The 23,737-nt window shown below is 40.0% G+C and overlaps 1 protein-coding gene across 1 annotated transcript in view; it reads right to left on the reverse strand.

Moving 5' to 3' along the window:
- The window catches only part of TXNDC16 (thioredoxin domain containing 16), an 86,116-nt gene extending 67,891 nt beyond the window's left edge, over positions 1 to 18,225 (reverse strand). Inside the window, exons 1-4 of the mRNA XM_068966264.1 lie at positions 18,066 to 18,225; positions 16,804 to 16,886; positions 10,704 to 10,777; positions 9,825 to 9,899 (exon numbers count right to left, since the gene is read on the reverse strand). Coding sequence (XP_068822365.1) covers positions 9,825 to 9,899; positions 10,704 to 10,777; positions 16,804 to 16,886; positions 18,066 to 18,225 — 392 coding nt within the window. The remainder of the gene's footprint in view (positions 1 to 9,824; positions 9,900 to 10,703; positions 10,778 to 16,803; positions 16,887 to 18,065) is intronic.
- Positions 18,226 to 23,737: the final 5,512 nt, after the last annotated feature.

Below are 23,737 nucleotides of genomic sequence, written 5' to 3' on the forward strand. Positions count from 1 at the left end.
CAGCAGCAGTAGCAGCATGGTTCAAAAATATGCAGTTCTATAACTATTTATTGTGGGATTACCCTAGTTTACTGGAGAAGGCAATGGCACCCCACTTCAGTACTCTTGCCTGGAAAATCCCATGGATGGAGGAGCCTGGTAGGTTGCAGTCCATGGGGCCGCTAAGAGTCGGACACGACTGAGCGACTTCACTTTCACTTTTCACTTTCATGCATTGGAGAAGGAAATGGCAACCCACTCCAGTATTCTTGCCTGGAGAATCCCAGGGATGGGGGAGCCTGGTGGGCTGCCGTCTCTGGGGTCGCACAGAGTCGGACACGACTGAAGCGACTTAGCAGCAGCAACCCTAGTTTACACTTGTTATTCTAAGATTTTACTAACTCAATTCTTCCTCTATTTTCTGAGACTAAGAAATTGTCTAAGACCTTAATCTTTTCTGTTTCAAGTATAAATAACTGTAGATTACTAATCACATACAAATTTATCCGTATGTGTGTATTAGAAGATAATGGAAGAAAAGAACCCATTTACAATAGGAATAGAAGACATAAAATGCCTAGTAATAAATTTTACTGTCCAAACATCTACAAAGAAAAAATTAAAACACTACTAGAGGATAAAAAACTTGAATAAATGGAAAGACATCTGGTTATGGGATGGGAAGATTCATTCAAAGATGCCAAGTATCCCTAAAATAACTTATAAATTTAATGCCAGTAGGATTTAGTCAGGGAGAAGAAGAAATTGGACAACCCAATTTTAAATGTCACATGTAAATAGAATAAAAATGTAATTCTAGAAAAAGAAATATGAAGGGACCTGGATCTTTCGCATGTGCTGTGTTGTGCTGTGCTTAGTCGCTCAGTCGTGTCCAGGATCTTTCAGGCAGTATATTATAAAGCCTCAGTAATTAAGGTAACAGTAAAAAAAAAAAAAAAAAAAAAAACCACAAGACAGATTAATGAAACAGAAAGTCCAAAGTAGGCCCAAATATATATGAGCATTTAGTATAAAAAACGGCATCTTTTTAGATTAATCTCAGTTCTGTTGGGATAACTATTTAACCACCTGATTACTATATAGCTAAATTCATTCCTCATACCATTCACCAAGTTAAATTCCAAACAAAGCAAAGATTTAAATGTAAAAATGAACCACTAAGACATTAAGAGGAGAAATACACCCATATAAATAGAATCTGATCTTTGACAAAGGAGCAAAAGCAATTTAGTGGAGAAAGGCTAGACTTTTCAAAAAAAGGTGCTAAAGCAACTGGACATCCACATGCCAGTAAGTGCACCTAGACACTGACTATACACCTTTCACAAAAAATAACAAGAGACCTAAATGTAAGACATAGAAGAAAATCTTGGTGACCTTGGATTTGGCAATGAATTTTTAGATACAACCTAAAGCATGATCCATGAAAAAAAAATTGTAGTGTTGGATTTCACTATTATTAAAAATTTCTGCTCTACAAAAGACACTATTAAGAGAATGAAGAACAAGCCACAGACTGGGAGAAAACATTTACAAAACATATATATCTGATAAAGGGTTTGTATCCAAAACATATAAAAGAACTCTTAAACTCAACAATGAGAAAAAAAAAGCATTTACAATATGAGCAAAAGATCTGAGCAGATACCCCACCAAAGAAAATATACAGATGTCAAATAAGCATATTAAAAGATACTCAATATCATATGTCCTTAGGAAATTGCAAATTAAAAGGAAATACCACTACACACCCAATAGAATAGCTACAGTTAAAAAGAGAAAGAAGAAAATTAGCAATACCAAATGTTGGTGGGGATGTGTAGCAACAGAAACTCATTCAACGTAGGTGGTAATGCAAAATGATACAGTTTGGAGACGGTTTGGCAGGTTTTTACAAACCGAATCAGTCTTAAAATATGATTGAGAAATCACACCCCAAAGATTTAACCCAAATGAGCTGAAAAACCACATCAATAGAGAAAACCTACACATGAGCTTTATAGCAACTTTAATGATAACTGCCAAAACTTGGAAGCAAGCAAGATGTCCTTCAACAGGTGAAGAGATAAACAGTGATATATCCATACAATGGAATATTACTCAGCAATAAAAAAAGAAATGAGCTACCAAGCCATGAAAAGACATGCAGGAATCTTAAAACATACTGCTAATTATATGCAGCAGCCAATTTGAAAAGGGTACATGCTGTATGATTCTGAAACCGAGCCCCCTCTAAAATCAAGTCCCCCTGACAACTTTATGATTAACTTCTATATCCAAAACTGTATTCCGTTCTTGCCCCCTCTGACCTCAACCCTGTGCTAACTGAACAGTAATCAACAGAGTCAGATGACTAAAGTTGCTGCTCTCTATAACATTGTTAACATACTAAAATTGCTGTCATGGATAACTTATCATTAAGGTACAGACTCAGGTTTTTTCTCCAGGGCAGGATGAGCTATCAGACCTCCCCGACTCCCCGCCCTTCCGGGGTCATGGTCCACCCAACCAGATGTTAGTAAACTGTAGGTATCCTGACTTCTGAAACTACAACTAAGAAATGTCACAGAAATGTCACTAGACAATGAATAACCCCAGTTTCTCTGTTCTTCTCCCCCAGCTCCTAACTCAGAGACCAAATTGGAGTGGACCTGAGGTTTGTCTCTCACTCACTTGCTCAGCAGCCTGCAATAAATCCTTACTTTGCTGCAGTCACTGTCAGAGCTTGGCTTTCTGTGAAAATCTGACACATGAGCCCTTTTTCTGGGTTACAGTTCTATCTACATGACCCTCAAAAAGGCAAAACTATACAGTAAAAAGATCAGAGGTTGGGGAGTGGCAGAGAAAGATAACTAAGAGGAGTGCAGGGGATTTTTAGGGCTGTGAAACTTATCCTTTGATAAATAATGATGGATACATGTCATTATACATTTGTATACACACAACTACACAACAAAGAGTGAATCCTAATAAAAAGTACGCACTTTGGTTAATAATAATGTGTCAATATCAATTCATCAACTGTAACAAAGGTAACACACCAATGTAATATGGTAACAGAGGACACTGAGTACAGAGAAGAAATGAAGAATTCTCTGTATTGTCTGTTCATTTTCTGTAATCCCAAAACTGCTCTAAAAACTAATCTGCTAAGTTTTTAAGTGAATTCCTTTGTAACAAAAGCAAAAGGGAGACCTTGGTACAACTTAAAATCCAGAAGTCAAAAGAGAAAAGATAAATTTGACCTGATAATATATTTTTTTAAAAATAGGGAAATTCAAAAGATAAATGAATGACAAACAGGAAAATGTACAGTTTCTATCTCCTATATATACAGAAAGTACTTTGAAATTAATAAGAATTAAAGTTCAAAATGTGATAGAAAAATGGGCAAAAAGTTCAGCAACAAGTTCAGTTTCATTTCTATGAACGGTATGCAACTGAAAAGAGTACAAGAGAGGAACTGCTTGCCAGGAACTGGATATTTCAAACTGATGCTCTTAGCACAAAGAAGTAGAATGATGGCTTAAGAGGCATTCTCTTTCCTTGTGGAGGAAAAAAAAAGTACAGCTCTGATACGGCATTCTATTTATTCAGCACCGTTCTTCAAGATTCTAAATATCATTACTGAAAATTTTTGTAAAGTACTGTATTCCACAAGTCATTTTTCTTATACTTTAAACAAAAATGAGGACATTGCCTCTTTGGCATTCTACTTTCCTGATATTTCTTTTTTTCTGCCCAGTTTCTTCTTCCTCTATATGTTTGTACTGTCCTTGAATGCTCCCTAGATGACCTACATGTTGACAACACTCCTCAGGAATGCAAATTTCTACAACTGCCTACTTGAGACTCAGATAAGATGAGCATCTGACTTATTAAACTAGACTCATTTTTTCCTGTAACCTTGCCCTTCTTCCTTTGCCTATCTCAGATGGTGATCAGATCAGATTTGGGGTAGAGTGAGGAGGGAAGGAAGGAAAAGAAGAGATCAGGGACTATTCAAATTAATCGCTACCAAATTCAGTTAATTTCACCTCTCAGAGGGCTTTTCTGAGAAGGCAATGGCAACCGACTCTAGTCCTCTTGCCTGGAAAATCCCATGGACGGAGGAGCCTGGTAGGCTACAGTCCATGGGGTCACAAAGAGTCAGACACGACTGAGCAACTTCACCTTCACTTTTCACTTTCCTGCACTGGAGAAGGAAATGGCACCCCACTCCAGTGTTCTTGCCTGGAGAATCCCAGGGACAGGGGAGCCTGGTGGGCTGCCGTCTATGGGGTCACACAGAGTCAGACATGACTGAAGCGACTTAGCAGCAGCAGCAGCAGCAGCAGAGGGTTTTCCTGGTGGCCTGGTGGTTAAGAATTTGCCTTGCAATGCAGGGGACGCGGATTTGATCCCTGACTGGGGAACTAAGAGTCCCATAGGCTGTGGGGCAACTAAGCTCATGGCCTCAATTACTGAGCCTGCACACTCTGGAGACTCTGTTCCACAACTAGAAAGTCTGTGCACCCCAACAAAAGATCCCACAGGACACAACAAAGACCCTTTGGCTGCAACTAAGACCCAACACAACCAAACAAATAAGTATTTCTTAAAAATTTCACCTCCTCACCATTAAAAAGAAACCTCCTCTTTGCTATCTTTATTTCCCTAGATTCTACAATGGCTACACAATGGTGTCTACATGTATGTGGATCCCATGGACTTGTCTCTCACCCACCAGAAAGAGCTCTTAAGTGCTAATCTGATCACATCTCTTACTGCCTACAACCTTCTGCTGAACAATCAGGTCAATTAGGACAAAGAGTAAGTCACAACCAAGCCTTTATTTACTCACTGGGACAGTTCAGTTCAGTTCAGTCGCTCAGTCGTGTCCGACTCTCTGCGACCCCATGAATTGCAGCACGCCAGGCCTCCTCATCCATCACCAACTCCCAGAGTTCACTCAGACTCACGTCCATTGAGTCCGTGATGCCATCCCAGCCATCTCATTCTCTGTCATCCCCTTCTCCGCCTGCCCCCAATCCCTCCCAGCATCAGAGTCTTTTCCAATGAGTCAACTCTTCGCATGAGGTGGCCAAAGTACTGGACTTTCAGCTTTAGCATCATTCCTTCCAGAGAAATCCCACGGCTGATCTCCTTCAGAATGCACTGGTTGGATCTCCTGGTAGTCCAAGAGACTCTCAAGAGTTTTCTCCAACACCACAGTTCAAACACATCAATTCTTCAGCGCTCAGCCTTCTTCACAGTCCAACTCTCACATCCATACATGACCACTGGAAAAACCATAGCCTTGACTAGACGGACCTTAGTCAGCAAAGTAATGTCTCTGCTTTTGAATATGCTATCTAGGTTGGTCATAACTTTTCTTCCAAGGAGTAAGCATCTTTTAATTTCATGGCCGCAATCACCATCTGCAGTGATTTTGGAGCCCAGAGAAGACTCTACACATGGACATCACCAGATGGTCAACACCGAAATCAGATAGATTATATTCTTTACAGCCAAAGATGGAGAAGCTCTATATAGTGAGCAAAAACAAGACCAGGAGCTGACTGTGGCTCAGATCACGAACTCCTTATTGCGAAATTCAGACTTAAATTGAAGAAAGTAGGGAAAACCGCTAGATCATTTAGGTATGACCTAAATCAAATCCCTGATGATTATACAGTGGAAGTGAGAAATAGATTTAAGGGCCTAGATCTGATAGAGTGCCTGATGAACTATGGAATGAGGTTTGTGACATTGTACAGGAGACAGCGATCAAGACCATGCCCATGGAAAAGAAATGCAAAAAAGCAAAATGGCTGTCTGGGGACGCCTTACAAATAGCTGCGAAAAGAAGAGAAGTAAAAAGCAAAGGAGAAAAAGAAAGATATAAGCATCTGAATGCAGAGTTCCAAAGAATAGCAAGAAGAGGTAAGAAAGCCTTCCTCAGCGATCAATGCAAAGAAATAGAGGAAAACAACAGAATGGGAAAGACTAGAGATCTCTTCAAGAAAATTAGAGATACCAAGGGAACATTTCATGCAAAGATGGGCTCGATAAAGGACAGAAATGGTATGGACCTAATAGAGGCAGAAGATATTAAGAAGAGGTGGCAAGAATACACGGAAGAACTGTACAAAAAAGATCTTCATGACCCAGATAATCACGATGGTGTGATCACTCATGTAGAGCCAGACATCCTGGAATGTGAAGTCAAGTGGGCCTTAGAAAGCATCACTACGAACAAAGCTAGTGGAGGTGATGGAATTCCAGTAGAGCTATTTCAAATCCTGAAAGATGATGCTGTGAAAGTGCTGCACTCAATATGCCAACAAATCTGGAAAACTCAGCAGTGGCCACAGGACTGCAAAAGGTCCGTTTTCATTCCAATCCCAAAGAAAGGCAATGCCAAAGAATGCTCAAACTACTGAACAATTGCACTCATCTCACACGCTAGTGAAGTAATGCTCAAAATTCTCCAAGCCAGGCTTCAACAATATGTGAACCGTGAACTTCCTGATGTTCAAGCTGGTTTTAGAAAAGGCAGAGGAACCAGAGATCAAATTGCCAACATCTGCTGGATCATGGAAAAAGCAAGAGAGTTCCAGAAAAACATCTCTTTCTGCTTTACTGACTATGCCAAAGCCTTTGACTGTGTGGATCACAAGAAACTGTGGACAATTCTGAGAGAGATGGGAATACCAGACCACCTGACCTGCCTCTTGAGAAATCTGTATGCAGGTCAGGAAGCAACAGTTGAAACTGGACATGGAACAACAGACTGGTTCCAAATACGAAAAAGAGTACGACAAGGCTGTATATTGTCACCCTGCTTATTTAACTTCTATGCAGAGTACATCATGAGAAACACTGGACTGGAAGAAACACAAGCTGGAATCAAGATTGCCGGGAGAAATATCAATAACCTCGGATATACAGATGACACCACCCTTATGGCAGAAAGTGAAGAGGAACTGAAAAGGAGAGTGAAAAAGTTGGCTTAAAGCTCAACATTCAGAAAACGAAGATCATGGCATCCGGTCCCATCACTGGGACAGTGCTAGAGGCAAAAGGGGAGGAGAGACACTAACTCCACAAGCTCCATTCCCTTCCCAAACCACAGAACAGCTCCAGGCCAAAGCCACTGGGCACAGGAGTCATCTCATTCAAGGAGCCCCAAAGAGCTGGCTCCTATCTCTGATGTGAGTGGGCACCTTTCCTCTATGAGGCCTGCTGGACAAAGCCTGCAGCTGCCTGTGTGGTTGGGCCTGGAAGATCCCACAAGGACTGTGGCCCAGAGTTGGCCTCCTCAACCCTTCACTGGCTACCCCAAAGCCTCAATTCCTTCTCATGGTAAACAAAGGTCCCCTCTGCTGACCCCATGCTAACTTCTCTGCTCTCACCTCCTGCTTTACATACATTTGAAACACAGTAAAACTACCCTCTCTAAACTATCTTGACCTCCCTGCCTGGGCTCATAGTTCCCTCTGCTTCTTCCACCTTTCATTTCTTCACTGAGCAAACCCCTGTTTATCCTTTAAGACCCACCCCAAATGCTTCCTTCAGGAAGGCTTCTTACCAAATATCTACCCTCATTTTAGACCCAAGGAAATATTCTCTACCCTGTTGACGTTTAAGCCCTTATGAAGCTCTGTTTCACTTACTATATAGTATTTTCTTTTTATATATCTGTCTTTGCAACAAAATGCTAAATTCTTAGAGGACAGAACTGTATCTTATTCTGTTTTGCATCTCCAATGCCTTACAAGTATCTGGTACATAGCAGGACCCTGGGAATACTCTATTCGTGGTACTGAAAGTGAAAGTGAAGTCACTCAGTCGTGTCCAACTCTTTGGGACCCCACGGACTGTAGCCTACCAGGCTCCTCTGTCCATGGGATTCTCCAGGCAAGAGTACTGGAGTGGGTTACCATTTCCTTCTCCAGGGCATCTTCCCGACCCAGGGATCGAACCTGGGTCTCCAGCATTGGAGGCAGACACTTTAACCTCTGAGCCACCAGGGAAGCCATTTGTGGTATTAGTGTCCTATAAATCAGCTTTTGTACAGCAAAGGAACAGGACACCACAGCAAGATTGAATGACATAAGCCCCACAGGCTACCCAGTTCAGGTAACAGGGTCTCCAGCTCGGGCAGCCTCTCCACCTCTACTCCCCAATAGTTTCAAAACCACCTTTGTCATGGAGCTAGCGTGAACCTGCTGCTCCAGAATTTGCTGTCAAACTTGTCAAAGACAAGCTTAGTATCCCCTCCCCCATCCCTTAAAGAACCTTTCTCTGATTCTTTACCCTTATTTCTGGGTCAAAGATAGTCATTGGGTGTCCACTGTAAAAAGAGCATAAATGAGTAACCTTCTTGAGAACTAATACATCTATGACTTGAATTTTTTGCTAAGCTTTTTATCACCCCCACTATCAAGATAGCCATCCCTTCTTTATCCTGGGACAGCCCAGGAGCTCTTTGGAATTCCTTCTTCAAAAGACCATCTCTTATCACTTACAACTAGCTGTTTAGGCCACAGGCCTCAGGGTTCACAGTTAGCAGAGATTTCTAAAGACTATTCACTAATATTAGTACTGGAACATGTGATAACCGCACCTTTTCACCTTTGAATTTGAGAATGTCCTGTAACTTAACTTTCACCCAGGGCTTCCCTCATGGGTCAGCGGGTAAAGAATCTGCTTGCAGTGCAGGAGACACAGGAGATGTGAATTTGATTCCTGGGTTGGGAAGATCCCCTGAAGAAGGCAATGGCAACCCACTCCAGTATTCTTGCCTGGAAAATCCCATGGACAGCAGAGTTTGGTGGGCTACAGTCCATAGGGTCACAAAAAGTCAGACATGACTGAGTGACTAACACGAAATTTCACCCAAAGTCTCATTTTTGTGAGAATCAGGTAGAAGAGAAGGAAGATGGGAGCCACGCAGAAAACAAGATACTCAATGTCAGAAAAGGTCTCAGCAGCAAAAGAACCACAGTAAATGTCAAATTGAAAAAGTCCATGCAAAGTCATGACCTGAAAAGTCGTAGCTGTTAGATCTGTCACCAAAGATATTACTGCTTCATTTGAGGAGGAATGGACTCCAGGTGAGTCTGAATCCCAGGCCTAATGATTCCATGCTAGGAGAGTTAAATTAGATTCACTCACTCAATAAACATTCAATATGTGCTGAGGATATCTGAAATGTTTCTGTACTTGCTGAGCAGGCACAGAGCTACAAACTCCAGGAAAAAATCAGGCAGGGGTGAAAAGGAGACTAGACACTTCAAAAACCCTAGTAGGAATAGCAAAGATGAGCTTCTGACCTGGTAAAATCCTCACTCCACAGACAGAATCAAAGGCAAGAGCAATAGTATGACCCAGGTGGCCAGGTTATACCATTTCCTACTTTTATGCAGAATATTTCCATGTTTCTATATGCTTTGCCATTCAAGAAATTATAAATACCCTACATGGGAAAACAGGCTTCCCTTGTGGCTCAGCTGGTAAAGAATCTGCCTGCAATGTGGGAGTCCTGGGCTTGATCCCCAGTTGGGAAGATCCCCTGGAGAAGGGAAAGGCTACTGACTCCAGTATCCTTGCCTGGAGAATTCCATGGACTATTTAGTCCATGGGGTCGCAAAGAGTCAGACAAGACTGAGCAACTTTCACTTCACTACGTGGGAAAACAGACAAGCAATATGTATAAAACTGATGCTTACAAATATAATGTTAAGGCCCTAAAGTATTACAATGGATTGCAATTGTCTAAAATGAAATCAATAGATAAATAACAAATGAGTAAGTGAACAAGTGCCCCCTGAACTTACAAGAGAACATGAGCAACGATAGCATCCACGTCAAACAAGGTATCCGTTGGGAATTCTCTCAGTGGTATGTTGCCCCTGTAAAGCATTACAGAAAGATTTCCTTAGCATGCAATTCACTTGTGGCTCTAACACACGGACTGGAAGTTCTTTGATGTTAGAACCTGTGTCTTATCCACTATCCAATGCACCTACCAGAGCACTGGTCATAACACACACTCAAATACTTACTATACACACCTCATAGACAGGCTCCCTTTGAAAAGCTTAGGCTCTGTGGTTGGCAAAAAGACTGGGAAAAAACCTGAGTCCCAACAAGGCTTCCTCCCAGCCTCCCTGTCTCACAGCATACACAGTGTCCCCAAATGGGCTGGGAAGGAGACAAGCAGAAGAGACAGAGAAGGGTCCTTAGCAGCAGGTCCTGGAGGAGAAAGGACCTGTCCCTACTTCCTAGGCCAAATCCCAAGAGTTTGCTGACTCAGATTAGCAGACCCCAGTATGGAGAAATCTATAACCTGGAAATCTGTAGACCCCTCAAAAATAAAGTAGGAAGGCATTTATTTCACACCTAACCTGACATATCTACATAGCACATTACATATCCTAAGTGCTTGCTTACCAGGCATTTGCAGTCAAAGCTTACATAAGATTCTCATATAATATCCAAAACACCCCTGACAGTTAAGTATCATTCTCCTCAATCTATAGATTAGGAAGCCAACGTGGAGGTAACAAATTTATTACTTAGACTTTTTTGCTAAGCTTCATATGATCCCCACTACACAGAGCTTCCTTCTGGCTTCGTGACATTTTGTATACTTGAATATTTTAGAGGTATAGCTTTATATTTATCCATCCCAGTGGAAAAAAAAACTAGTTTACCTGAATAAATATGCTTTCATCAAATCCTTTTCACTTCCACAGTATTTCGATGTTTCTTCTGTAACACAATTAACCTTTAAAAGATTATATTTAACGCTTAAGAGTGTAGAGCAAATGGCAGTTTCTTGGTTAGGGAAACAGAAAGGAAGGTTAAATAGCGCAGTGTATCTCCAGATCACATTTCTTATTTTACTTTTTTTCTGGTTTATATGCTGTAACTGCTCATTTATTCAACCGCTTGAGGGAACCCAGAGAAAGAAACCCAGAGAAAAGTTTCTATACCAAAGAGTTATATTTAATCATACACAATTCAATTCAATCTTATGAAGGAAGTGGGAGGCAATGACTTACAAAAGGAAGGAAACAATAAAGGCAAGACAAAAAAATCATGGGCAAAAGCCAGGAAACAGAGAAGTGAATGGTAAGTTGGAACCACAGAAGCATCTCAGTAGCTGGAACACATGTATGACAGATACTGCTGGTTCCCCACCACAAATCCATCTCACTCTTTTTGCTTCACTAACAGAATGTCACTAATAGCAAGTGCCCCCATTGAAAGACTTTTCCAGACTCCCCCAAAAGCTAAAGATAGCTACATAATGTCAGGAGAAGTCACAGGTTTGGCATTCCTAGGGGTGTCTTTGGAGAAGGCAATGGCACCCCCACTCCAGTACTCTTGCCTGGAAAATCCATGGATGGAGGAGCCTGGTAGGCTGCAGTCCATGGGGTCGCTAAGAGTTGGACATGACTGAGCAACTTCACTTTCACTTTTCTCTTTCATGCACTGGAGAAGGAAATGGCAACCCACCCCAGTATTCTTGCCTGGAGAATTCCACAGAGGAGCCTGGCAGGCTACAGCCCATGGGGTTGCAAGAGTTGGATACGACTTAGCGACTAAACCACCACCACCACAGGTCAAGAAGGGCTTCCCTGGTGACTCAGAGCATAAAGAATTCACCTGCAATCTGGGAGACTAGGTTGGATCCCTGGGTCAGGAAGATCCCCTAGAGGAGGCATGGCAACCCACTCCAGTATTCATGTCTGGAGAATCCCATGGACAGAGGAGCCTGGCGGGCTACAGTCCATAGGGTTGCAAGGAGTGGGACACCACTGAGTGACTAACACTTTCACTTTCACAGGTCAAGGATGATGGGGTCCTGAAGTAAAGCAGAAAAGGACAGAAGAGATTCAAGAGACTTTTCACAAATACAGAAAGTAAAACTAAGAAGACTGAGCATATAATATGCACCATGGGACACAGAGGGGAAGGAAAGAGAGAGAATGAAGAGGCTGTCAGACAGGGCAAGTGTGTTGCCTGCAACATAACTTACCAAAACTAAGGCTGGAGGAACAGTTAGTATTTTGTTTCGGATTCTGTTAAATTTGCATTTTTTTTTACTGGGTTCTTTGGTTGTTTTTGATTTTGTTTTCAGGTTAACTTTAATGGAGTTTGAGGAAGCACAGTGACAAGTGGAAAAGCTACATTTGTTTTATTTTTCAAACAGCTACTAAAAGAGAACTGATACCCAGAAAAGATATGAGGAATAGAGAACCAGAATTAAAAGTCAGAGTATAGTCATATCCAAAAGCCATGAACTTTACTGTAATTAAAAACAAATTTTTTTAAGTCAGAGCATAGGGGATGGTTGATGTTATGATAACAGACTTGTGCCTTCATTCACTCAAAACACATTTGAACACCTATCATATGTTAGTCACTATTCTCTTCATTGGGAGCACAGTTAGGTTCCAAATTAAAATCTTTCTCTTTAGAACTCATATTCTAAAAGCAGAGATAGACCATTTAAAAACTAAATAATATGTAATGTTAAGTACTATGAAGGAAAAAAAAAACTTACTATGGGGATATGACCTAAAGAAGGCTTACCTTCATCAAAGAAGGATTCTCTGAGGATGTAACATGCGAACAAAGAAGTGAAGTAATGGAGTGATGGATGCAAATATATAAATATGTGGAAGAGATGAGGGAGAAATACCCGCAAAGGCCTTATGGAAATACACATCTAGCAGGTTCAAGTAACAAAAAGACAACTAGCAAGTGTCAGGAATAAACTGAGGAAGGGGGAGGAACAGAAAGTGAGATAAAAGGAAGTCAGTATCCAAAGAGGAGTTTCGATTTTAACACAGCTGTAATGGGAAGACTTTCTGAGATCTGATACTTTTGCTTACATGTGGAGAAGGGTTTGGTGAGACAAAAGTGAAAGGAGAAAGGCCAAATAGGCAGCTGTTGTGGTTTCCCAGAGGAGAAGTGAGGATGTTTGGACAAGATACTGGAAATGAAGATACCGGAAGTGGTCAAATTTGCATGGTTTTGATAGTAGAACCTGAGTGAAAATGAAGGTTGCTCGGTCGTGTCCGACTCTTTGCAACCCTATGACTGTACAGTCCATGGAATTCTCCCGGTCAGAATACTGGAGTGGGCAGCCTTTCCCTTCTCCAGAGGATCTTCCCAACCCAGGGATTGAACCCAGGTCTCTCGTATTGCAGGCAGATTCTTTACCAGCTGAGCCACAGGGGAAGCCTAAGGATATGGGAGTGGATATCCTATCCCTTGTCCAGAGGATCTTCCTGAACCAGGAATTGAACCGGGGTCTCCTTCATTGGAGGCGGATTCTTTACCAGTTGAGCTTCCAGGGAAGTAGAACCTGAAGAACTTATTAATGGATTGGTTATGATAGAAAAAAGATGACCTAAAGGTTTTTTGCGTTTAAATCTACATTGATAAAGTAATATAGTCACACCAGCTTTCTTTTGGTTATTATTTGCATGATATAGTTTTTGTCCTTTATTTACTTTGAGAGTTTCTAAAGCCTTGAAGATGCATTTCTAAATATCTTACAATTGGGTTTGGTTATTGTTCCCAGCCTGACAATCGTTTTCTTAACTGGAACATTTAGTCCATTTATAATTTAGTGTTTTCTTCATCTACATCTGCCTAAAGAAATCTTAACTTTTGAAGACAATCTCAAAATGCTACTTTTTGTGACGTCTTTCCCAATACCATAATATGACGTCCACTTCGATAATCATGTAAGACTTCTTTCTTTTAAACCTCTACAGCATTTTATTTGTACCTCTTGTAGTGACCAAGTTCTGCCAGTTATTAAAATGGTCTGCAGGAATTCTCTGGCAGTACAGTGGTTAGGACTCCAAGCTTTCACTGCCAAGGGCCCAGATTCAATCCTTGGTCAGGGAGCTATGATTCCCAAAGGTGTGCAGTGTAACCAGAAAAAAAAAAAAAAAAAAGTCTGTGAATGTGTTTTAGATATCTACTCTCCAAAGAAAAAGATCTCAGTCATTTTCCTATCTTGAGAAATGGAATATTTCCTGCCGTATCAGTAAACAAAGGATGTCACGGTCATCAGTGATAGCAGCCACCACCGAAGGTGGGCCCTGAGAAAACTCAGGATGTGAAAATATAGGATACTGGCACCAGATAGCTGAGGTACATATCAAAGGAATGATTTCAGTGAGCTCAGACTCTTGCATATTCCCATACACAGAAAAGCGCTAAATTCCTTGAGATATCTGACTTTCCTTTAATTAACAGCAATCAATTTTGACATTCAAACTACCTGCCCTTTTTGACAAAACTCCTACAAAATCTGGTTGTCCCTGTCAACTCCTCAGAGCTCTTCTCTCAGGGTTACTTGAGATGCTGGCTCCTGGGTTTTAAGTCCTAAAAAGTCCCTCCTAAGAAAACATAACTCTCAACTTTTAGGTTGTGAATATTTTTTAAGTCTACAATCCAATAAGAGACTAAATAATAGTAAGCTCGTTTCAATCTCATAAACAATACTGAGTATCTACTATGTACCAGGGACTGAGCTATGTACTCGAGGTCTAGGTCTATCTCTTTCACCACAGTTTCCTTTCCACACAACTTAAAGTCCTCAACTATAAAAGCTTTATGAACTGTTAGTTCATAAAGGTGATCTTTAGGCATAAACCTTCATATTCTACTCCAGTTAGCAGACAGAGTTACTAGTCATTAGTTTACTGACTGCTAGATAAACAGTATGATTATCCCTTTGGAGTGTCATACCCAGTATTTTGTTTCTAAATCTCAATTTTTGTTCAAAGCTTGAGTGCCATTACCATTCTAGAGAATAAACTGGTTCACAGTTAATCGAGACCCTGAGACCTCTATACAAAGAAAACTGACATTTAAAAAAAAGGAAAAAAGATTTTTTTTTTTTAAGGTATATACATGCATGCTTTGTCGCTTAGTTGTGTCCAATTCTTTGTGATCTTTGGACTATAGCCCATTGGGCTCCTCTGTCCACAGGATTTTTCAGGCAAGAATACTGCAGTGGGTTGCCATTTCCTTCTCCAAGGAATATAACTCTGATATAATAAGAAATATATATTTGGTCTCTACCCCTCGTTCCTGACACAGAGCTCCTGGTGGTGGTTATGGTGGTTCAGTTGCTAAGTCATGTCTGACGCTTGCAACCCCAGAGACTGTATCCCACCAGGCTCCTCTGTCCATGGGATTTCCAGGCAAAAATACTGGTGTGGACTGCTGTTTCCTCCTACAGGGGATGTTCTTGACCCAGGGATCAAACCCAGGTCTCCTGCATTGCAGCGGTCTCCCACATTGTAGGCATATTCTTTACTGACTGAGCCTCTAGGGAAGCACCTAAAACCCTGTAATTTCCTGAATGATGGAGTGGTAGGAGTATCTTTTGTTCTAATATTTGGTCCTTTAACCCCAAATATAAGAGTTTCTAAAACCCCTGGAATCTCTGGTAGTGATAAGAGTGTCTGTCTGTATGCAAATGAAATGACTGGCAGTTGGGGCCCCTAGATAGCTTCAGGAAGGGTGCTGGTTGCCAGCAAAAGGCAAGGTTAGAGAGTGGTAACTTTCAGCCCCACTTCCCAGCTCCTGCACTTGAGACTCTTCCAGATCTTCCCCATGTATTTCTTCCTGGCCATTCCTGAGATTTCCTTTATAAGAAGCCAGTAACAGTTAAGGAAAGTCTTTCCCTGAGTTCTGTAAGTCACTGTAGCCAATTATGGACCCTGAGGATGGGGTTGTGAGAACCCCCATCTGTAGCCAAGTTCTACAGAAGTCGTAGGAAACCTGGGGATTTTTCACTCCCTGTGACTGGCATCTGAAGTGAGAGCAATCTCACAGGACTGTACCCTTCCCCTGAGGGGTCTGTGCTAACGCTGGGTTGTTGGTGTCAGACCTGCTTGGTGTGGAAAACAGACACATTTGGTGTCAGAAGTGTTCTGTGGTGAGAGTGAAGAGTTTCCCTTTAAAAGTCACAGTCAGTTAACTTTTCTGTGTTTCCTGCCCTGGGAACGCAAGCTGCAGGGATCAAGAGAGACAGTAGCCATCTCTCAAAGGAGGAAGGTTAATGAACTAGAAAAGAATAAACGTACACAGAAAGTCAGGGAGACACTGATCTGACGGAATTTAATAATCATTGGGTAATTAATCATTCCACTTTCTGAGGTACAAATCCTAAGTTTAAACTAAATGAAAGGCTCATGAAGCTGTTTAAACCATGAAGCACCTGGAAATTTTCCATAATACTCCATAGCAAGTTTGAACACTTTTTGAGAAATTAAATATGTAATTTCAAATTAGGTTGTCTTAACATTTTTCTAAAAATAAATATGACAACCACAACAGAAGCAATTATAAAGATAGAATATGAAAGAAAAAACAAAAACACACACTTCAATTACTTCAATTTTGATACCTCAGTTTGTGCTAATACAAATGTTTTAATAGTTATGAATATCTATTATGGTATATTTCTTAGGCAAAATAAAAAGAGCCTATATACAAGACTGAAAAAATGACACTATCGCTCCAATAGAATGCTTTACAAAATAAAGCTCTAAGAATTTTAAATAGCTTTTCCCTCTGCATTTGTACTAATTTATACAATAATTTGGAACCATCTATACTTCTGCTTATTCTTATGAAAAAAAAGATAGAAAAAATATTTTTCCAGTTTGAAAAAAATGTGAAACAACATATTATTTTTAGATACTCACTCTTAGGTCACACAGCTGTAAAATGTTTGTCACTAATAATTTATTAACTTAAATATGTTTTTACCTTTGCTACTGAAATTCCATAGTCCTGGAGAGGTTTAGCAGCCTCATTCAGTTCTTCAAGAAACATAGAAATTCTTGGAGACTCTAAAATAAGAAATGTTTTATGAATGTTTTATGACTTGCCCCTTAGGAAAAATGAATTTTTAAAATTAAAGCCAAAAGCTGCAAACTGCAAAAGAAATATATTAGTTTGCTCAATTATATGCAACAACAAATAAGTAACTAAATAAACCCAATTACATAGTTTTGTACCCTATTTCCTATTGCCTCATTATTCTTATTTCTAATATTTTTATCATGAAATATTTTCATTTTGTGACCTTAAAAGCTTTCTAAACATAAACTGGACAAATAAACGTTTAATTTAAATGGAACAGTTGTCATTATTTTTCCAAGTTTAATACTATACACAACACACATGTACAAAAATTTCAAAATGATTTTAACATACCATTTTCAAACCCTAAGTATAATAAAGTGTTAGTCACTCAGTCGTGCCTGACTCTTTGTGACCCTATGGACTGTAGCCCACCAGGCTCCTCTGTCCATGGAATTCTCTAGGTAAGAATACTGGCGTGGGTTGCCAAGAGATCTTCCCAACCCAGGGTTTGAACCCAGGTCTCCTGCATTGGAGGCAAACTCTTTACCTTCTAAGCCACCAGAGAAGCCCTATAATGGAGCCAACAAATATGTGAATTCACTTACTACTTCCAAGAATAGTATTTTTTAAGGCACAAGTAATTTTAATAGAACCGTGACAATGATCAGTTATGTTCAATAGCTGTATTAATTAATTCAGTATAATTAACAGTATGGTTAAAGCAGAGTATTAAACTTAAGCATCAGTATTACTATATTTAAAGTTTTAAAACACTTTAAAAATATTTACATGCTAAAAATATCAAAATGTTTACTTTTAGAAATGACGATGAAATGATATTACTCATAGCTAATTCTCACCTAGTATTTGCTATGGATTAGGGACATGAACTAAGTCACTTAATTGTCACAACAAATTTATAAAGCACACACAACTTCCTCATTATGGATGACAAAAAAGACACACAGAGAGATTAAGTGACTTGACCCAGGTCACACAACAGGTGAAGAAGCAAAGTCAGGATTCAAACCTAGGTAGGCATATCACACTAGCAGCTTTAAAGCACATTTTATTAATCCTGACAATAAGTTCTCTCTGAGCATAATGATTAACCACCAATAGAAACATCACAAAAATCATATTAAAATATAAAAAATACTTACCAGCTTGACAAAAATAAACTAAGGTGGCTTTTCCTGGTTGCAATGTACTGAAGAATGTCTGAGGACTCAGCTCTGGAGAGTCTACTGCTGATGTATAAAAAATGCACATCATGACAAAAGAGATGCCAGCTCTAAACACACTGAACCTGGAAGACGTCATCAGCTGTGGCTGTATACAGACAGGAGAATCTATTTTTTTCACTATTTTTTTCTGTTGCCCAGGACAATATCTGGTAAGCGTAGGTATTCGGCAAAGTTGTGCCCCAGGAATTTGTTAAATGAATGAATGAAGTAAAATCTGTAAAAAGAATAATACAAGAAATTCGTCTCAGGTTTGATTTTGCTAATACTTTACTATTTCCTCCTAGTACAAATATGAGAGGGGATGATACATAATGACATTGATTTGATAATATTATTAACTTTTGATATAAAAGATATCAAAGATACCTGGAAAACATAATACTAAATATATTATCTTTAATAGCTATTTACTGGTGTGTGTGTGTGCTCAGTTGTGTCTGACTCTTTGTGAACCTTTGAACTGTACAGTCCACTAGGCTCCTCTATTCATGGGATTTTTCAGGCAAGAATACTGGAGTGGGGTGCCATTTCCTCCTCCAGGGGATCTTCCCAACTTCAGGGATCAAATCTGAGCCTCCTGCATCTCCTGCATTGCAGGTGGATTTTTACCACTGAACCATCAGGGAAGCCCCACTTACTGGTGTGTGTTAAGCCGTCATTTCTAAGGATTCTAAAATTAATTCTCAAACATTACTCAATCCATTTGTTTTAAACAGGGCATTTAATCATTCTCTACCTAGAATGGATTTACAATTAATACTCAAATAGCAATTAAAACCACTGACATGAAAATGAGATCCAAAATATATGTCTACATTCTTTTTACTTTAAATCCTCTAGAATAGAGGTCCACAATCTCTGGGATCTAATGCCTGATGATCTGAGGTGGAGCTGATATAATAATTATAGAAATAAAGTGCATAATAAATGTAATACATTTGAATCATCTTGAAACCACCCTTCTTGCCCCCCACCCCCATACATGGAAAACTTGTTTTCCACGAAACTGGTCCCTGGCACCAAAAAGGTTGGGGTCACCTACCCTAGAGGATATCTACTGAAACTATTTAAGAACATTCCTTCCAAATATACATTTAGTAACTTTTGATGGATTTAAACAGTTTAGAAAAGCAAGGAGGTCCTTCAACTCATCTTTTAATTCAGTTCTATCTTCTGAACACAGATTTAGTCTATATATCATCTTCTTATTTTCTTTCATGCTATACTTACTCCCATGCTGTTCTCTGTGTCCACTGTCAGTTCTCTTTTCTTATACTTTTGCTACTTTCAAATTTCTTTTGAACAATTTCTTCTTTTGGGAAGCTTTTCTACTGCTGATATATTTTATCTTCATTTAAAAGAACATAGTTTGGGGAAATTAGTTTTTATATTAAACATCATACTTTTAGAAAGTAAAGATACACCAACAGGTATAGGTGAGAATTTTAATTTTAATTTCAAAAGATTCCTTATCTTTTAAGCAAAAGATCACTATGTCAAAACAGGAGACAGGAAAAAAAAAGTAGCAAGAATTACTCATAAGGATAGGAGTAGAACTTTTCAGTAAAGAATGAAGAGATTAAAGAATGAAAAATTTAGGGGAAAAAATCATACTAAATTAGACATTTATCATTTCAGTGGTCATGAAGACCATTTACTCTTCAATTTAACATTTCAGGGGTAATGAAAAACAATTTAGTTCTCAATTTACAATAAAGCTGATAAACTAAAACCCCATATACCTTGCTTTTTCAACACTATAAGCACATAAGGTTGTCTCACGCAACAGTTTAACAGCTACTGTGCAACGTGCCTGGCTCTTTTTTCTTCTGTCACAGTCACTGAAAACACTCAGATGGTGGCTGTTTGTCAGCATAGGTCCCAGATGGGGTGCAGCCCAGAGAACCCCCAGGTGGTATGCAATGAATATATGACAGAGGAAGAAATAACATAGGTTTGTTGTCTTAAACCACTGAGATTGGTGTGGCAGGATGGGGTGGATTACCGCAGCATAATCTAGTTTATCTTCACCAGTATATAAATCACAAGTGAGGTGCTGCCTTAACAAGAACCCCACTCATAGATAGGCTCAGGGGCCAAGCAGCAGGAAACTGTTCTGAGACTACTCATGGAAACTCTTTCTCTTTGAGGAAACACAGAGACATGACCTCAACAAATGATTCGTGTTAAGGAATAACAAAACATTTGATATAACTGTTGCTACAATAATTTGGAAGTGAGAAGTACCTAATGAATTTATGAGCATGTAGTTAGGTTTATGTGGCTAAAGAACTTATTTCTGGCCCTAAGAGAAGAGGCTGGAAGACAGAAGATGAGTAGTATGTGATAGTTGCTGTTGATTACGTTTAACGAGGAAATGAAAGGTACTCAAAGAAGCACCACCATCTAAAAGTCTAGCTGTTCAAAACTTAAAACAATTCCTAAGTCCCCACCTTTGCAGGGTCAGGAAACACACTGACAAAACTGCTCAGCCACAGAAAGAAAGCCATATTCTCCAAAGTCCAACTTCAGATGTGGCCAAAGATGATAAAAATCAAAGGATCTCTTGCAAGCCAAAGCCAAGGACCATAAAGAACTATGCTCTAGGGCATGTGCTAGAATATTAACTGTCACTGGTCTACAGGAGAAGACAATGGCACCCCACTCCAGTACTCTTGCCTGGAGAATCCCATGGACAGAGGAGCCTAGTAGGCTGCAGTCCATGGGGTCGCTAAGAGTCAGACACGACTGAGCGACTTCACTTTCACTTTTCACTTTCATGCATTGGAGAAGGAAATGGTAACCCACTCCAGCGTTCTTGCCTGGAGAATCCCAGGGATGGGGGAGCCTGGTGGGCTGCCGTCTATGGGGTCGCACAGAGTCGGACACGACTGAAGCAACTTAGTGGCAGCAGCAGCAGCAGCACTGGTCTACAATAATGAGAAAAACACAGAAATTGACTATAAATGTTTAGCAGCTTTTATAGCAATTTCACAAAGTAAATCTGTGGGCTAGTCAAACGTTAGCTAGTCATTTGATATGCTTTTTTATTTCATTTTTCTTATACTTTGAGCCCTAGCAACATCTGTCCAGCAAGGTTCCAAAAACGCTACAGTTCAGTGTCTGGTTTATGTCTTCCATTCTTCTCCTCTTCAAATATTATTAATAAGAACACGTATTGTAGTTATATGTCCCTACAACTACTCTATGAATTCAACAGTGTAAGGGAAACAGATAACTTATGAAGTCCAGAGATCATGGCTACTAAGCATTACTCAGAGATCCTAGACTTTGAGCATGACACAGTGACTGAATGGGAGTTAGGGGTTATCTCCACAGGGAAGAGCCAAGGATGAAGTACATACAGGAAGAAGAATATAGTTGTTCTTTAGTCACTAAGTCATGCCTGACTCTTTGGGACCCCACAGACTGTAGCCTGCCAGGCTCCTCTATCCATGGGACTTCCTAGGAAAGAAGACTGGAGTAGGTTGCCATTTCCTTCTCCAGGGAATCTTCCTGACCCAGGGATTGAACCCACATCTCCTGTATTGGCAGGCGGATTCTTTGAAGTACATATAGGAAGGAGAATGTCTACTCACAGAAATGGTAGAGTGTCCAAACGTTTCTAGGTCTCTACATGTGTTAAACTTCTACTTCCCCACTTCCTCGAGTTACATATGGCCATGACTTGATTTGGCCAATGAGATGTGCAAACTATCATATGTAACTTCCAAAAGCTTTTAAAAGTCAGTGTGTATGTGTCATGATATACTTTGTCTCTGTCACAATGATTGAAAACACTCAAACTGTTAAACCAAGTCTCAGGAAGAGGGCAACATGGGACAAGGCTCCCAGCCTACTAGTGTTAAACATCTTGCTTTAAACTTTCAAAGATTTAGGGTTGTTATTACACTGTAACCCAACCTAGCCCTATTTGTTTTAGTAACAGCTAAGAAGAGAGTGACTTGAACATAAAAACATATCCTAGATCTTAAAGGAATATATTTCAAAGAATTCACAAGAAGTTGACCCAATTTCAAGTTAGGAAGATTTTAAAAGGGAAGATGACTCTAAAATGCAACTGACTGTTACCACAACCAGTGCCAATATGAAAATAAAATGAACTCATGTGCAAATATTTGCCAATACTACACACAGACACCTCCCCACTAAGTGCAGACTCTTAGCCTCTAGATCTGGAAAGAGCCCTCAGTTCTTCAATATGATGCTCTTGGCTGAATAATCAGTTAGTATGTAAGATGTAACTTCTGCCTCATCCCTAAACTCTAAACAAGTATGCATGCACAGGTCATTTAAAAGTTGGGAAAAAGTATGTGACATTTAACCAAGGACAAATACAAGGGGGTGACAAACACTGTAAGAAAGGATGCATGAAGTTTAAGTACAAAAAGGGCTAAAGCTTGTAAATAAAATGTTAATGGCAACAGAAGTCTGTTTTGCTCAGCACCAGAATTCTGAGAAAGGAGAAGGAAGTACCTCAGGAGCAAAAAACACTGATCCTCCTGCTAGTGAGAGGTGTAGACAGGATTTGCCCTTCTGTGCAGATGGAGCAGCTGATGGCCCTTTTCAGTTGAAGCAATCTCATCTGGGAACTGGGTCCCATATATAACACTTGGCAAACAGTTCTCCTTTCAAAGACCACTGTGCTAATCTCCTCTCCCGAAACAACAATATTCAACCATTGTACATCAGGGACACATTTCAAATTTTAGGTTTTCCAGGCACAAGCTTTTCTAGAAGACCCTTGGTTAGTTTCTTCTGTAAAGGCCTAAATTCCCCTTATCACTAAACATAAAACTAACAGTTTCCCCTTTTGAGAAAGAGGAAATCAGCAACTCTAAACATTAAACAAAGATCTGCAGGCATCATTCTCTGGGAAAAGCCACACTTCATATTCTGCAACAAATGGGGCATATAATACTTGCAAAGTTCCTGTAAGAACATCCTGTCAAAAATTAGCTTACTTACAGTTTAACACCGCTATTGGAGAACAGAACCTGTTCACTGAACCAGCCTCCAATAAAATGCTGAATAGATCTCATAAATGATAAATCTCACAGTTTATCATTAATGACCCAAAGGAGGCAATAAAAGGATCAACACATCTCCACTTAAAGAGCTTCCCCGAGGGAGTGAGGCAAATCTTCTATCTACACCTCCCCATATACATGGCCCCAAAAAGGAAGGAGAAAAAGGTGACTATCCTGATTTCCTATGACTCTGAAATTAAAAAAAAAAAAAAACCTCACAAGCAAAGATGTGAAACGAGTATGTGTGTGTGTGTGCTCAGTTGTGTCCAACTCTTTGCAACCCCATGGACTGCAGCCTGCCAGGCTGCTCTATCCAAGGAATTCTCCAGGCAAGAATACTGGAGTGGGTTGCCATTCCCTTCTCCAGGGGATCTTCCTGACTCAGGGATCGAACCTGTGTCTCCTGTTTCTATAGCATTGGCAGGCGGACTCTCTACCACTGAGCCCCCTGGAAAGCCCATGTGTGGTTTACTCTCACTTTGAGTAGAGAATTTCGGGAAAAAAGAAAAACCCCTTCATGGAGAAAATCTATTCATG

Source organism: Capricornis sumatraensis, chromosome 2 (genome assembly GCF_032405125.1).
Source record: "Capricornis sumatraensis isolate serow.1 chromosome 2, serow.2, whole genome shotgun sequence".
NCBI lineage: Eukaryota > Metazoa > Chordata > Mammalia > Artiodactyla > Bovidae > Capricornis > Capricornis sumatraensis.